Source organism: Castor canadensis, chromosome 8 (genome assembly GCF_047511655.1).
Source record: "Castor canadensis chromosome 8, mCasCan1.hap1v2, whole genome shotgun sequence".
Taxonomy (NCBI): Eukaryota; Metazoa; Chordata; class Mammalia; order Rodentia; family Castoridae; genus Castor; species Castor canadensis.
This window is the reverse complement of record NC_133393.1, coordinates 142,168,367-142,183,926: the sequence shown is the minus strand read 5'-3', so window position 1 is coordinate 142,183,926 and position 15,560 is coordinate 142,168,367. Positions and strand designations below refer to the sequence as shown.

The 15,560-nt window shown below is 45.9% G+C and overlaps 1 protein-coding gene across 2 annotated transcripts in view; it reads left to right on the top strand.

The window, feature by feature from the left end:
• Positions 1 to 15,560, top strand: part of Nuak1 (NUAK family kinase 1) — a 71,439-nt gene that overhangs the window by 41,606 nt on the left and 14,273 nt on the right. For both annotated transcript variants that reach the window (XM_020181742.2, XM_074084290.1), the window contains 2 exons: positions 6,844 to 6,995; positions 9,337 to 9,402. In XM_020181742.2, the coding sequence (XP_020037331.2) occupies positions 6,844 to 6,995; positions 9,337 to 9,402 (218 nt within the window). The remainder of the gene's footprint in view (positions 1 to 6,843; positions 6,996 to 9,336; positions 9,403 to 15,560) is intronic.

Sequence of the window (15,560 nt, the reverse complement as noted above, 5' to 3'; positions counted from 1 at the left end):
GGGCCTTGTACATGCTTAGATAAATGCTTTTCCGCTGAGCTGTATCTCCAGCCTGGGCAGCCCACTTTTTAAATTCATTGCGTTAGGTTCAAGAGCCCTCACTCTAGTCTCAGGTAGTTGTGAGAAGTTCTGATCATCTGTCCGGACTCTCAGCTTTAAGATTGTGTGAGTGTGCACATGTGAGTGTATGTGTGTGTGCGTGTGATACAAAGGCTGAGACCGAAGTAGAGGGGATGATCAGGGAGACTGTGGGGTGTGTATGATGGGTTTGGGTGATACTCAGTGGAATCCATTCCCCTTTAGTGTCCTACTTTGTTTCCATGGCCCTCTAGTAGTGGTTGTGTAAGGAGGGTGGAGCCCATGGCCAGTTCAGAATGGTGCCCTTGAATCCTCTCTTCCTCACAACTCCTCTTTTTGTCCTTGTCTTATCCTCTGCCTTCCTAGGATTTGGTATTTGTTCACTAAATAGCACTAATAATCTTAGCAGAAGTGAATGATTCTTAGTGAACCTTTGGGATCCCCTCTTCCACAGGTGGTGTCTACATTTTCTTTCCATTTCCTGAAGTCCACTATTGGCAGTGGGTGGCCTGGCTGGCTATGGTTCTTCTTGGGCATGCCAGCCAACATCCAAAAGAGTGTTGGTTTATGAAGACAATGAAGGAATTAAAAAGCCTTCCATTGTCCAAACCAGGAAACACAATGACTCAACTCTGGCCACCTCGTTGACAATGGGGAACTGCTAGTCTAGTTGAATTTTCTCACCCTCACTGCACTGCCCACTGACTCAAATCAGAGGACCACTCTGTGAAGCCATGAGTCTATGAAGTGTTTGAAGTTTAACTCTGGGGAGAAGAATAAATCCTGTATTGACTAAATTACTTAATTAGGTTGCAGATAGTCCTTTCAAGGAAAGATCACTCTGTTTCTGAAATGAAAACTGGGGGACTTTCTGTGAAGATCTTCCTGGCTTTTAATTAAAGACTGCCCTCAGAGTCGAAAGGTACTTTTTCTGAGGTTTGAGGACACTGATAAAAATGCTGCTGTCCTGTGGTGGGAATGGCAGCACCCTGGAACTAATGTAGGAGCCAAACCTGATAGAAGGCAAAGGCATGAAGCAAATTCTGGTGGGTCTCCTCCAAAGCCCTTGTTCTTCTTGCTTAAAACCCACAAACTCGTGGTCTACCCTTGAGGTTATGTAAACCATTAAAACATCCTCCATCACCACAGGCAGAAAGCCTCCATTTTCTAGAACCTTCTCTCCCAGAGCATCCTCTAAATTGATTCCCACTCACTTCCCTCCCTGGCCCACTTTCCTTAAATGGTCTGGTGTACTTGGCTCTGAAGTAGCAGTGGATGGTTAACAATCTGAAGATCTCCTCACTCATCAGCATTTCTCTCAGGCAAGAGCATGGTTTTATAATTTTCTCGAGTTGTACAGTTGTGTTATTAACCTTGAGGGCAGCAGGCGGGAATCGTTAGGAGTTGGGTAATTAGTGTGGTTGTGAAAGCCAGACAATCAGAAGGCAGAACTGGACTGTCGGAGTGAACATCTGATGAAATTCAGGATTAATTTGGAGAAGTAGCTGTTGCCATAGCAACCAGTCCTCCCTCTCCCTTGAAATGGAAAATAAACAGAAAACAAGAAAAGTCATTCAGGTTGGTGTCTGGGAAGAAGGAAGGCCCTCTGTAGAAGAAAAGGGTGAGAGTTTGAATATTTTAGGATATATGGAAACGATGTAAAATTGTCTAATTAAAGCAAAACCTATGGCATTTTGGAGGGTTTGTTTCTACCCCCACGTTCTCTAGGAATCTTTTCAGGGCCAGGTAGACTCATCTGACAGGTCTTTGATCATCTACATGCTGAAAGTCTGAGCCACACAGGTTAGCTCATGGATTATTTACTAAGTTGAAGTCACTTGCATCGAGGAAGAAACTCCCTGAGGGCAAAGGCTGTGCCTTATGGTGCTGTGTATCCCTTTTAACACATGGCACATAGACACATAGACAAAGGCTTCAGGTGGGCTGATAAAAAACCATCCTCAGAGAAGTCATGAGACAGGCTCCATTTAACAAAGGCGAAGCTTTGCTGAGCACAATGCAAGGACGGTGAATGGATGGCGAACAGTTGTGGAAAAAGCATTCTTTTTTTTTTTTTTGGTGATTCTGGGGTTTGAACTCAGGGCCTCACACTTGCTAGGCAGGCACTTTTACCTCCTGAGCCACTCTGGCAGCCCATAGCCTTCTTCTTTCTCTTCTCTTATTCCCTGGCACCTGCCAGTGGCTGTCAGTGCCCTGCTTATTGTCTTTCTTGTGCTGTCCCGTCCACCTGGCCTGTCTTTCATCCCTCTCTCAACTAGAAAAGTCTTCATTATCCCCAGTGCCATTCACATACTAGGTGCTTTATAAAATTTTTTGGCTTCACTAAAACCCAGGCTCTGTACCACACAAACCTGGCCCAGTACTGTGGGCTGACTCAAACTTAGCTAAGTTTCTATTCAGGTCATTCAGTTTCCTGGTAGACCTGGCATGTCAAGAGCCACAGTTTTCCTTACCATTCTGGAGCCACCAGGCTTCTGGGTAAAACGGTCTGGCCAAGAGACACAGGCTTTCATTTTTTAGAAAGGAAACCCTTCCCAACTGGTGGAAAATAAGCTTTTGCTTAGTGACTAATAACATAAACACAGACAAGATTTCTGGGCTTATAAATAATCAGTTGTAAAAGTGCCCAAGGGAAGCAGTCTGTTTTGCCAGAAGAATGGCCAAGAGTGTTCCTACCACCTTGCTGATAGTGACCCTAACCATGGGCAAGGAGCCTCGGGCCAACTGTGAGGAAGCTGGTCATTCTTCATGCAAATTCCCAGGCTTTGCTTTTACGCATTATAAATCCTGGGCTATTCTGGAAAAGTAATAAAAGATCACTGGTCCCTTTCTGCTTGAAAACCCTGTGATTCCATAGCAGCCACAATACGTTTTAAAGAGTGACACTGGTGGGGAGAGGAAAGCCTTAGGATTTTGTCTTGCCAGGGTTGTCCAAGAAACTAGCGAAGGAATTACGAGAGTAGCTTCTGTTTATTGAGCACTGGCCCAGGCGTCATGCAGAAGGTGAACTCTCTGAGTCCCTGTAACCATCTTTGGAAATTATTAGCTTCATTTGCCTGATGAGGCGAGTGAGGTCAGGGGGATTAATGTATACAGATTGTAATATAACGGCTAAGAGCTTAGAGTCAGCAGTTGGACTGCCTAGGCCCAGATCCAGCTTGGCCAGAGCCTCTGTAGCCATGGCAGTTATTGTGAGCCTTGCTGTACTCAGGTGTTCCCGGCTGTAGGGTCACAGCCATATGACGTCATTTCGTGCAAAATGCTTCTTCAGTGCCAGCACATTGAAGAAGCAATGCAGTATACGTTACTATTGCTGAGAAAGGGCTCAGGAAGCTTTGTCCCTAACATCACACATCCTCCTTGATGAATCGTTGTGCTTCAAGCCTAAAACTCTCATTTGCATATAGCTCCTCCAAAGTTACTCTCAGGGCCTGGGCCTTGAGACTGGGGATGCTTTCTGGGGTGTGTGCGTGTGTGTGACAGATGGTGGCCCAGAGCCAGGTCTGACCATGTGCAGAGTTCTCTGACCAGGCTGCCCACTCATGACAATGAGGGGGCAATCTTACTACTCAGGCATCATTTCATTCATTCAGCATTTCCTCCACTGGGTTCACATCGGTTCCTCTGGAAGTTAGTAGGAATATAGAGGTGGCCCAGGTCACCGGCAGAAGTCTGAGCTAAGGAAACCAGGCTTTCCAAAGACCATCAAATACAGGTATTGGCATTTCCCAAACATCTTATGTTTGTTTGATCATGGAGCCCTTTTCCTCCAGGATATCTTGCAGGACCAGAGCTCCAGGAAAGACACTTGGGGCTTTATTTCTCAGCTCCCTTCCAAAGCACTCAACAGAGGGATGAGGGAGAAGGTGACACTGTGAGGATGGGGTTGCTGGGGTCTTGGGGAGAAGACACAGGTGAATGAACTAGGGATAGAGAGCACTAGCTGACCTTACTGATGGAATCGGCTTAGAGAAATATCTGTTGTTTTGGGCTGAATTGAACTGCACTGTGCTTCTGCCAAGTCAGACAGTTGGAGAAGGGGGAGCCAGTCACTGGAACAGTCCTTATGTGTGTGTGAGGCAAGTGACCTGACCTTCTGACAACAGTCTCTGGAGGGCCAGTGGCTTTGGCTCCTATAAGGATGCACCACACTCTGGGGCGTGAGTTCCCTTGTTTATTTTCTTGTCAAAGTACTTTCCCACTTTCTACCTTCCTTCCTTTTTTAAAATTAGAAAACCTGCTGCTTCCCCCACTGGGCACATTGCTCCATCATTTTTGGAGCCTGAGCATCCCAAGGCAGCCTTTCAGTTTCTAAAGTTTATTGTTAATGAAAAGTCCACGCCAGGCTGAAATCCTGGCAGGAGCTGAAGCGGTGGGGTACAGAGAGGCCAGCAGACGCTGGGGCAGCCAGTTTTATCTGGCGGCTCCCCCTCCTCCTGCCTGCCTCCCTGCCTCCTTCCCCTTCATTTTATCAGAGAGGTTTGGCTGGACTTAAAGGAGCCAAGAAGGAACTGGGGGTGGTGGTGGACTGAACTTTTGCCAGTGACACAGTGTGGGAGGACAGGGGACCCAGACCTGGGGCAGGTTCCAGTTCAACTAAGTTGCTCATTGAGTGTGTGTGTGTGTGTGTGTGTGTCTTGGTCCCAGGCTCCACGGGGATGTCAATTAATATCGATACCAACAATAATAGCTAACGTTATTGAGTATGCCCTATAAATGCAGGCTTTGCTCTAAGCCTCAATGCTTGCTATCAATAGATTCTCCCAGCAGTTCTATAAAGTACTTACTAATTTTATTCACATCTTACTAAACTCAGGCACGGAGAGGGAGAGCAGCTTTCCTAGAGTCACACAGTCATTAAGCGCTAGACCAGGGACCCTACTTAGGAGTATCTTTCAGTCTAGCTCACAGTGCAGGCAGAGGAAATGGCCATGTCACCCATGAAATAAGTTAGCACAGTTTGAAAGTGCTGTGAGGCAAGTATCGGCCAGTACACAAGAGGCAGAAGGTAGGTAATGTGGCTGTGTATTTGAATTGGATCTGGGATGCTGAGTCGGAGTTTCCCTGACAGGTGAGACAGAAAGAGCTGAGTGCAAGGAGGTAGAAAATGCAAGTGTGAGTGTGTGTGTGATTGTGAGAAGTGGAGAATACCCCTGCATAGTAGGCACAGGGGCCTGATGGAAATACTAGAAGTCGATATGATGGAGGGGAGAGGTCCTTTCAGTAGGTTCTGGGGTACCCTACAAAGGTTTTTTTTTTTTTAACCATACTTCCTAAGAGGGATCTATTTCAAAAGTGGTTATTGCTTATTTTGTTTTGCTCAAAGGATATCTTATGTGAAAGATCAAAGTAAGAATCAGGTAGCAATGGCGTGGCTGATTGTGGTGAGGGCCTAGGGCTTTGACTCTTCTGTCTCTCTGCATCAGTCTCAGGATGTCTCCCTGGAGTCTTGAGTTTGAACATCACTGTTAGAGAGATCACAACTGGGGAGAGAGAAGCACTCGTGGGAAATACAAGTGTTGTGGGATATGATCCCCTGGTGATCTGGAGGTTGAGGGAGAAGAGACTGGAACTGAAGGCAGGGGCTAATTCAACAGATGGTAGCTCTGTGGTTCCCCATCTTCAGGAACTAGTGGTAGCTGGTTCTAATAAGCTCTTTGGGAGGCCAAAGAGTGATTCTGTACTTGGTCTTTGGAGCCAAACTGTCTGATTGCAGATCACAACCTCCATAGGCCTTAGTTTCTTCATTTTTTTCAAGTGGTACAGTTACAGCTATTTTCTTGATGCTTTGCTGTAAGGTCTGCATACATCAACTTCTCAAAGCCTTAAGTGAGCCTGGTGCATAAAAAGTGCTATGTGTCTATTTAAGATTGTCTAAAATGCATTTATGAAATTCGAGTTCTCTCATTTACTAGATATTAATTGATCCCCTACAATATGCCGGATACCATTGTGGGTGCTAGGTATACATCAGTGAATGAAATACAGTGAGCCTATTGCCACCCACGTTGGAGATATGGGAAAAATGAATACACAGAATGGATGTGAAATAGGGCTAAGAAGGGCCCATGGGCCCATGGGATCCTGTAGGACATGGTGGGCCACATTAAGCAACTGTGAGTTTTATTTTGAGTGAGATGTATGGGAAGTTTGGATGGTTTTGAGCAGAGAGATGACAAGGTTGGGCATCTGTTTTGGAGCCAGCGTGGCTCTGTCACAGATCAAGTACCTGGTCTTTGTCAAATAGTTAATTGCCTGGGTGTGGTGACTCACACCTATAATCTCAGCCTCTTGGGAGGCAGAGGTAGGAGGATCATGGTCAGGCAAAAGCACAAGACTCTATCTGAAAATCAAATTAAAAAGCAAAAGGACAGGGAATGTGACTCAAGTTGTAGAGGGCTTGCTTAGCAAATGTGAGGCCCTGAATTCAATCCCCAGTACCACAAAAAATGGTTAATAGAGGGTAGCTGCGTTTTGCTTATTACCCAGTATCCTATCCACAGGAATGTGAGGGATGATCTTGGAAAAGAACCCCATTTCCCTCAACATTTTTACAAAGACGCATCCAGGCATGATGGTGATGCTGCCATTATCCACCTGGCTGGAGAACTTGCCCAAGTCCATGTGATGCTGAATGCACCGATCTGTGACCTGATCCCTTGGAAGCATTCGCCTCCCAACCTATCCGCTCAGTGAAGAGCTTGCTGGGTAAACAGGCTATTTGTTTATTGCTACCCCCCACAGTGTTTGAGAACAAAGATAAGATTGTGATCATCATGGAATACGCCAGCAAAGGGGAGCTGTACGATTACATCAGCGAGCGTCGACGGCTCAGTGAGAGGGAGACCAGACACTTCTTCCGGCAGATCGTCTCCGCTGTGCACTATTGTCACAAGGTATGACCGAGCCCGGCCAGAGCTTTGACCACAGATGGCTTTTACCGCGCACGGTGATTTTCATATTATAGAAGCAGTATCCATCTGTTCATTGTAGTCTGTATGGAGAATTTACAAACTAGAAAGAAGAAGGTCACCATTAGCTAAATCCCAGACTCTTAACCTATGTGTCCACCTCTTTGTGGACTCAAAAGACACCCATGATTCAAATCATACAGCATTTTGTCCTCAGGTGTCATTGGAAAGTACCACTGACCATATTTCCATGATTTGAAGTGTGTGAACACATGGATTCTGTTTGAATGAGGCTTTCTTTTATTTATTTATTTTTTCTTTTATTATTCATATGTGCATAGAAGGCTTGGGTCATTTCTCCCCCCTGCCCCCACCCCCTCCCTTACCACCCACTCCGCCCCCTCCCTCTCCCTGCTACCCCCTCAATACCCAGCAGAAACTATTTTGCCCTTATCTTTAATTTTGTTGTAGAGAGAGTATAAGCAATAATAGGAAGGAACAAGGGTTTTTGCTGGTTGAGATAAGGATAGCTATACAGGGCATTGACTCACATTGATTTCCTGTGCATGTGTGTTACCTTCTAGGTTAATTCTTTTTGATCTAACCTTTTCTCTAGTTCCTGGTCCCCTTTTCCTATTGGCCTCAGTTGCTTTTAAGGTATCTGCTTTAGTTTCTCTGCGTTGAGGGCAACAAATGCTAGCTAGTTTTTTAGGTGTCTTACCTATCCTCACCCCTCCCTTGTGTGCTTTCGCTTTTATCATGTGCTCAAAGTCCAATCCCATTGTTGTGTTTGCCCTTGATCTAATGTCCACATATGAGGGAGAACATACAAGTTTTGGTCTTTTGGGCCAGGCTAAACTCACTCAGAACAATGTTCTCCAATTCCATCCATTTACCAGCGAATGATAACATTTCGTTCTTCTTCATGGCTGCATAAAATTCCATTGTATATAGATACCACATTTTCTTAATCCATTCGTCAGTGCTGGGGCATCTTGGCTGTTTCCATAACTTGGCTATTGTGAATAGTGCCACAATAAACATGGGTGTGCAGGTGCCTGAATGAGGCTTTCTTATCTTATCTCCATCTTATGAAAGCCACGAATTTAGCAATGCCATCTAAAGTGCTCCCCATGTGAAAAACCAAACAAAATCAGGTTCCTGTGCCCTACACCTCTTCTTCAGGAGATCAGAGACTTGGTTTTGTGCATTTTTTAATTCAAAGCACTTCCCTGAATGCGTAGATTAGGAAAAGAGTAGTAGAAGTACACATTGTCATCTCTCTCTAGTAAGTGCCTTTGGAGGTAGAAAGGAAAAATAAATCATAAAGAACCAACTGTGAACATGCCGGTTGGTTTGCTCAAAGCATCAGCTTCGATTACAGATGCTCTTTATGTCAGATGATGTTGGGAACCTACTCCTAGGCATTTTTCCACCTAGCCCCCAAATAGGCTCATCCCTCAGGCTCACTGTTCTTCTTTGCCCGCCCACACCTAAGACGATAACTGAGTCTTAAGAAGAATTGAGCAAGCCCGTTGTGACTGCTGTGTAGAGTCTCAGCCTACTGGGGGATGGTCCCTTCTCCCCTTTCAGCTGGCTGGCTGCTTGTCCCTGAAGTTCAGCCTTCAGCCTTGCCAGAGTTTGCCTGAATGAAAAGGCCACACAGCATGGTAGTCACCTGCTTTAGTTAGCCAATGGCTTTGGTCTCATTGGCCTGCTTCCACACCTCATCTTTCCCTGGCCCTGAGTCCTTCCTGCTGAGCAAGAGCAGGACTTTCAGAATCTGCCCAGCTGGCTGCTAAGGAAGGACCCTGATATCCTCAAGACAGATCTAGATTGGTTTCATGGGTCCAAGTAGATTGAACAGGCCCCTTTCCAGGATGGGGGGTGCAGACAGACAGACAGGCAGGCAGGCAAGGCCTGGGAGCTGCCCATTCTGAGTCTCCAGCAGAGAAGTGTGCTGCTTCCCTGGGAATCTCGTTTCAGACAGACAGGGTCTGGCTGCCTGGGATTATATTGCTTCTACACAGTGGAATTACATTCCGACAGAATCCCCCTGCTGCTTTACAGGCTCTGGGGGAGAATGGATTCCAGTCATTTTTCCCTTAACCACACAGCAAGTGACTAATGCTCGCTTGTCACTGGTCGCTGGCAGGGGAGCCTCCAGACAGCAAGCACAGCTATGAAGGATGGAGGTGAAGACCACCGGGCTGGTGCACGCCTTTCATCTGTCAGACGTTTTCCTTTGCTCAGTCTCTTCCTTCCTCTTTCTCCCTGTCTCATCCCACCCGCTCCCATTTAGTTCTTTCCTATCTTCTCATTTCAGAACGGAGTAGTCCACCGGGACTTGAAGCTGGAAAATATACTGCTTGATGACAACTGCAATATTAAGGTAAATCTCTTGCCTTGTGGATTGATAGGCAGGGCCTGGGTATTGCAGCCAGGCAGGGAGCTTAGCTTACCCTGCTCCATGCTGTGCCTGCAATGAGTTAGCCACCACCTTGGCAGGCAGCAGGTTCCAGAAGAGTCTCTCTATTTTCACTCAGTTCAGTTTGAACAGTTAAATTCAACAAGCACTAATTAATCTCCTATGACATGTTTGATACTGTTCTTTCTCCTGGGATAAAAAGATAATAGAGACATAGTCCCTGCTCTCATAAAGCTCATAGTCTACCATCATGACCATAAAAGTGCTTATACATATTTCCTATGTATTTTATATCCCATTTGCCTGATATTCCCTTAAATTCAAACTTCAGGACAGCCATACAAGATAGATACTGTTCATTTACATCATTTCACATGCAGGGGAAACTGAGGCACAGAGAAGTCATTAACTTACCCACAGTCATACAATGGTAAGTAGTGGAGCTGGGATTTGAACCCCACCAATCCAAGTTCACATTGCTATGCTGGATTTGCTAGCTGAGCCCCAATTATTTTAGACTTACAGGTCTTTCCCTGGCCACTTTTCTACTCTGTGTCTCCTGTCCTCACTCACCACCCTCCCACCTCCCTCTGAATCAGCCACAGAACTGGAAGCTCAACAGAAATGATGATGGTGTTTGCTGTTGGGAAATGGCAAGTGATGGAGTTTACTTTTGTAGAAAGTATTATTGCTGGCTGCTGTTGGAGCTGGAGAAAGCTCTCCCGGCTGATTGGGTTCAAGTGTCTCCTGGGTAGTGCTCCGAATGTCCTTTTGATCATGTCTGCAAAATAAGCAAATACAGTTTGAAAATAAACAGAGCTCACCGCATGGGTTTCATTATGAAATGGCCTTATACTCCCAGACCCAGCAGGGGCCTTCCAATTGGACACTTGTGACGTTAGTGGCTTTCCTCTGGTCCCCAGGCAAAGCATGGGAATGACCTTGTACCTTTCTCCTTTTTGTTGTTGTTGCTGTCAGTTGAAAGGTGTGTGATAGGACCACTCACTTGCTTGGAAGGATGGAATTCTTTAGGGTTTGGATTCTGTTTGTAGATCACGGCAGCAACCATTAGTCACCATCATCCTTTGAGAGGCCTCTTGCAGAGAAGTTGACCTTAATCGCATGTTTCTATGTCATCCGTAGAGTAAGGAGAAAATAGTTGATCAAAGCAGTTCTCCCTAGGAACAGGAAGTGAAATCTCAGGGTCTCTTCCTTTCTGGCAAAGTGGCTGGATTTTTCTAGAAGGAACACTGACCATGGAGTTAGAAAATTTGGGGCTCTGAGGTTTACTACCTGCTTGACATTGGGAGAACCATGTAACTGCATTTCCTGAACTATAAAATGATTCAACAGTAATACCCAGAGGTTCGATCTGGGGTCTAAGTGATGTTCTCCACATTTGGTTTTTTAAAACTGTTAAGCACTGTGTACAAATGAGTCAAAAGTAAGAGTTGGATAGCGTGGGTTTGCATTGCAATGCTGCCTCTTATTAACTGCCGGGTTTTGGGCACATTACTCACTAGTCTGAGCCTTTGTTTCATCATCTGTTAAGTAGGATGCCAATTCCTGTCTCTAGGGTTTGTTACTTGTTTATTTTTTTCAATGAGTATTTTCTGAGTGGTTACTGTGTGCGGTGTCCTGTTTCCAGTCCTGGAGTATTAGTTAGTAACAAATGAGATGATTTTAGGCCATACTGCTGTCAAAGCAGATAACACATAGCTATTACTATACCAGGAGTCTGCTTAAGTGACTTGTACCTGGAGAGGGAATTGAACCAGAAGCCAGCTACTATGAAGGTACTGGGTTCTGGGGCAGTGGTGGGCAGGCCCCGGCTGGAAAATTGGCATCTGGCCTTCTAAGTGTTTATGTCATCGACCTTGGTGACTTTCTCTCCAGATTCTTCCTGCCACCTGCCCTCAGAGCTCTTAGAACTAAATGTAGTCTTTACAAGGCCTGGAATGTGAGCCTCTCGCCTGCGAATTGGGTCCTGTGTCACAGTGTGACCTCTTGGTCCCATGATGTAGTCCCAGAAGTGATAAGCCACATAGCTTCCTGCAGAGTCATAGAATTCCTCAATGAAGGAGGAGAGTGGTTAGATTCTTGAAAGCAATTGTGCAGGGGACAATGGGGCAGAAGCATGGAAGAATGGCACAATGACTTAAGTTGTAGGGTGATGACATTGGGCCTAACAGTGCCCAGAGACCACATTCTTCAGCCTGGGATCCTATGCATTCTGTAGACAAACAGTACACACATAGAACATTATAAAATTAAGGCTTGGTCATATTTTTCTCTTTACTTTAGGAATTTCTGCTTCTGGCATTCCCCAAGGTAGAATACACACACACACACACACACACACACACGATAAATAGAAATCGAATCTTCCCAATATTTTTTTTTATCATTTATTCTTCCTGTGCTTGTTCAAGGAATCCTACTAAGATCTGAAAATCCCAGAACTTTGATGGTCATTTTCCAACCCCTTGTTTTAGTGATCAGATCCAAAAAGTCTAAGGCATGTGCCCAAGGTTCCACCGTGGATCAGCGGATTATCACGTGTCTTTGTTTCCTCAGCATGTCACAGAGTGCTTGGCACACAGTAGGTCCTTAAAACTGTTTGCTCTTGGAATGCAGGAAGGATGAGCCAGGATTAGAACGCACATGTTTGACTTCCGGGCAAATTCTCTTTTCATCATCTCACACCCACTTCCAAGGTTCTTTAAACTGTGTTTCAGCTGGTGTTGATTTGTCTTCCTGCTGTATAGGCTCAGCTCTTCCTGACTCAGCATTTTGCAGAAGCGTATTTAGAAAGGACACTTGCTGACAGAAGCAGGCAGACACATGGTCACAAGCTGGCCTGTGTGTACACGAAAGCCCAGGCCATTGCTGCCAGGACCTGGGGTCCACAGGCACAGATGGGCTGCCAAGCACCCGGATGTGAATGGCTAGGTCCACTCAGAGCCCGCAGTGCCTGTCCAAATGTGGGTCCATCTTCTGTATTTAAAGAGTGGCCCAGGAAGCCTCTAAAAATGCTGCTGGTTTAAACTTGTCACATGGTGCTACAATTTTGGTGTGAGCTATGCAACTTGTTTCTTTCCTCTTCCCTGGCTGATGTTGTTTTGCAAAGAGCACATCTAGTGTTGGAAATTTATTATTATTATTATTGTTAATTTTTTTCTGTGCCAGAGATCGAGCCCAGGGCCTCACATATGCAAGGCAATCACTCTACCATTGAGCTACAGCCTCAGCTGGAAATTATTTATCTGGCCACTGCAGGAGGGTGTGGTTTCTAAAAATATTCACACAGTCAGTCGGCAGAAGGAATGAGAGCAATGTACTGCTTTGGTTGCATTCCGTACTCTGTGGAAGCATGTACTAAAATAGCACCCAGCATAGCCTTAATTTGCAATTAATAAAAAAAGGGACCAGATTCACATCCCACTCTCTGGGAGAATGGAATGCTGACAATTCCCATAGAAGGCTCCCGTAAAAACGCCTCCCCATGAGCAGAGGGCCCGGCACCAGGGTCAGCTGGCCTCCGCAAAGAGGGCTGGGAATCTGCTGAGCTCCTGGGGCTCAGGGTACAGGAGCACAGAGGAGATGGCCTGCTGCCCCCCATGACAATGGAAGAAGCAAAGCTGCTGAGGTTAAGAAAAGAAGCTTTGAATAGCCAGGGACAAAATAAGATAGAATCTCCAAGGCTTCTTAATAAGACCGAAGCTTGGGATCATGGGCCTCTGGGTTTTGATTACATGAATGTGAGAACTTTGCATTCATACGCTGACATTCACTTGTCCATTCATTAAGCCATTGTGTGTGAGTGTGTGTGTGTGTGTGTGTGTGTAGCTATATCTATCTACATCTATCCATGCACACCTGCATTCACTCGTCTATTCCAGCATTTACTTCATTCACCTGTTGAACATTCCTTATGGGCAATATTTATTTGGTCACAAATATTTACCAGGTTCTTACTGTGTAATTGGCCCTGTGCTGGGTGGTGGGGATTTAATAGTGAATCAGACGGCCAGGTTCCTGTCTTCTTGGAACTCAGAGTCTAGCAGTTGTTAAACCATCAGAAATAACAAGCCATGGGAAGGATATAGAGGTAAGTGAAGAAGATAGATTACCTCCCCTAATGGGAATTCCAGTTGGGCGATATAAGAAATAACAAAGAAATAGTGCTGCAATTGTTCAGTGAAGGAAATCCACTCAGCACAATCTGGAGCATGGTGGTCCATTTTCAGAGTGGGTGGTCAGAGAAGGCTCCTCGATAGCACTTTAACTCCAAAATCCCAACAAGCTTTCTGACCTTGGCATACCTGGTTCCTTCTGTCTGGAATGCCCTTCCCACTCCTCTTTGCCTGTCCCTCCTCTGGACTTAGGCTTGAATGCTTCTTCCAAGAAGCCTTCCCTGATCCTTGTCCCTTGGCAGGGCCAGATGGTCTTGTGTCACATGTTGTAGAAGTGCTGAACAGGAAGTGGTAGGTCTGTCCAGCTGGGTGGACCAGAGAATCTTCATTGAGAAAATGGTCATAGAGCTGGGTTTTGAAGGGTGAGTAGAAGTTTAACAGAAAGTAATGTGAGTATAGTCTTTCAAGAGGAAGGAATAGCAAGCACAAGAATAGGGCATGGCGATTAGAAAAAGAAAGTGATGTTTATTGAGTCCCTGCTAGGAACCAGAGCCCTGTGCCAGACATTAAGCATACCTTATTCATTTGGTCCTCATGACGTCCCCAGCAGGGTAGGTCTGAGTTCCACCTTTCTGCAGACAAAGAGGTTCCCCTAGCTAATAAGTAATGGTCTGGCTAGTTGACTCTAGTGTCTGCCCTCTACCATCACCTCCCAAATTTGCCCTCAGTCCAAGAGAGCATCATCTGGGGGTCCATTTTGCTCCTCACTTTAGTCAGCCTTGCCTTGTCTTCAGGAGGCTTGCAGACATTGTCCATGGGAGAGAATTTCCAAGTGCTCATGGTGCCCAAGTCACTGTAAGAGTAGCTGTGTGGGATGCTGGAGTTGTGTGTGCAGTGAGCCAGCACCGGCTGCACGTTAGTGTCTCCTGAGAGGCTGGCCCTTGAATGCACCCTCTGTTAGGAGTCTCCCCAGATTGCTCCTGGTTGGTCATTTGTGGTCTCCTGGGAAAGGCCATGTGAGCTTAGGTCTTCTGAAGATGAAAGCCGGCCCCACTCCCATCTGCTCATTGTTCCGCTCCCTGCCTTCACTTCCTCACTGCTCAGGGGTATGGCTGTCATGGGTAAAGCCACAGAAGTTAACTCCAGGGTGGAAAGGGGCAATGGACTGTGTCTTCCTGGATGGGACTGCTGTCTTCCCAGAGTCACAGAAAGCTCCCCTCACCTCTCAGCAATAACGCCCTTTGTTATGGAGCTTTACAGCCAGGACAGCTCTTACTGACTCCTCGGGCAAGCCACTTGACCCCCTGTGCCTCAGTTTCCTCACCTGCAAAGTGGGGATAACAGTGGAACCCTCCTGAGGGGGGTTGCTGTTGGAACTCTACTATGTTAGTGCTTACAGATCAGTGCCTGGTTCATGGGGATACTGTTGTTTTTATTCTTTTACCCCACTGAACGTGACTTTGGTTTTCACAACACTGTGTGGTTTTAGTGCTACTGCAATTTCACTACCCAGAAAAGACTCAGAGAGGTTAAAGTACAACAGCTGGCAGTTATTAAAGGCCTTCTTTGTACCAGGATGGTGTGTGCATTTTCTCTGTATCAGTTCATATTGTTTCATACCTTCCCTTTAGGGCTGATTACATTTTCATAATCAGTGTGGTATTATAGGTTAAGAAATGCACCTCCAGAAGGGCTAATGTACAAGTGAATCTCCTGGGCCCCTGTTCAGATGCAGGTTCTGGTTGACTGCACTGGAAGCAGGGCCTGAGAGTCATTTCTAAGATGCTTCCAGGTGATGTTGATGCTTCTGGTCCGTGGACCAGACAGGAATAGGGCAGGACTGACTGCCCTGCCTCAGGTTAGATGCTGGTAAGAAGAGAGGCTGGGATTTGAGCTCAAGTACTTAAGCTTTACATCCCTTATTTTTCCAGTCCTGCGTTGCAGCCTCTCACATTGGACATACCATTTCTCTTGGCTCTGTAGTGG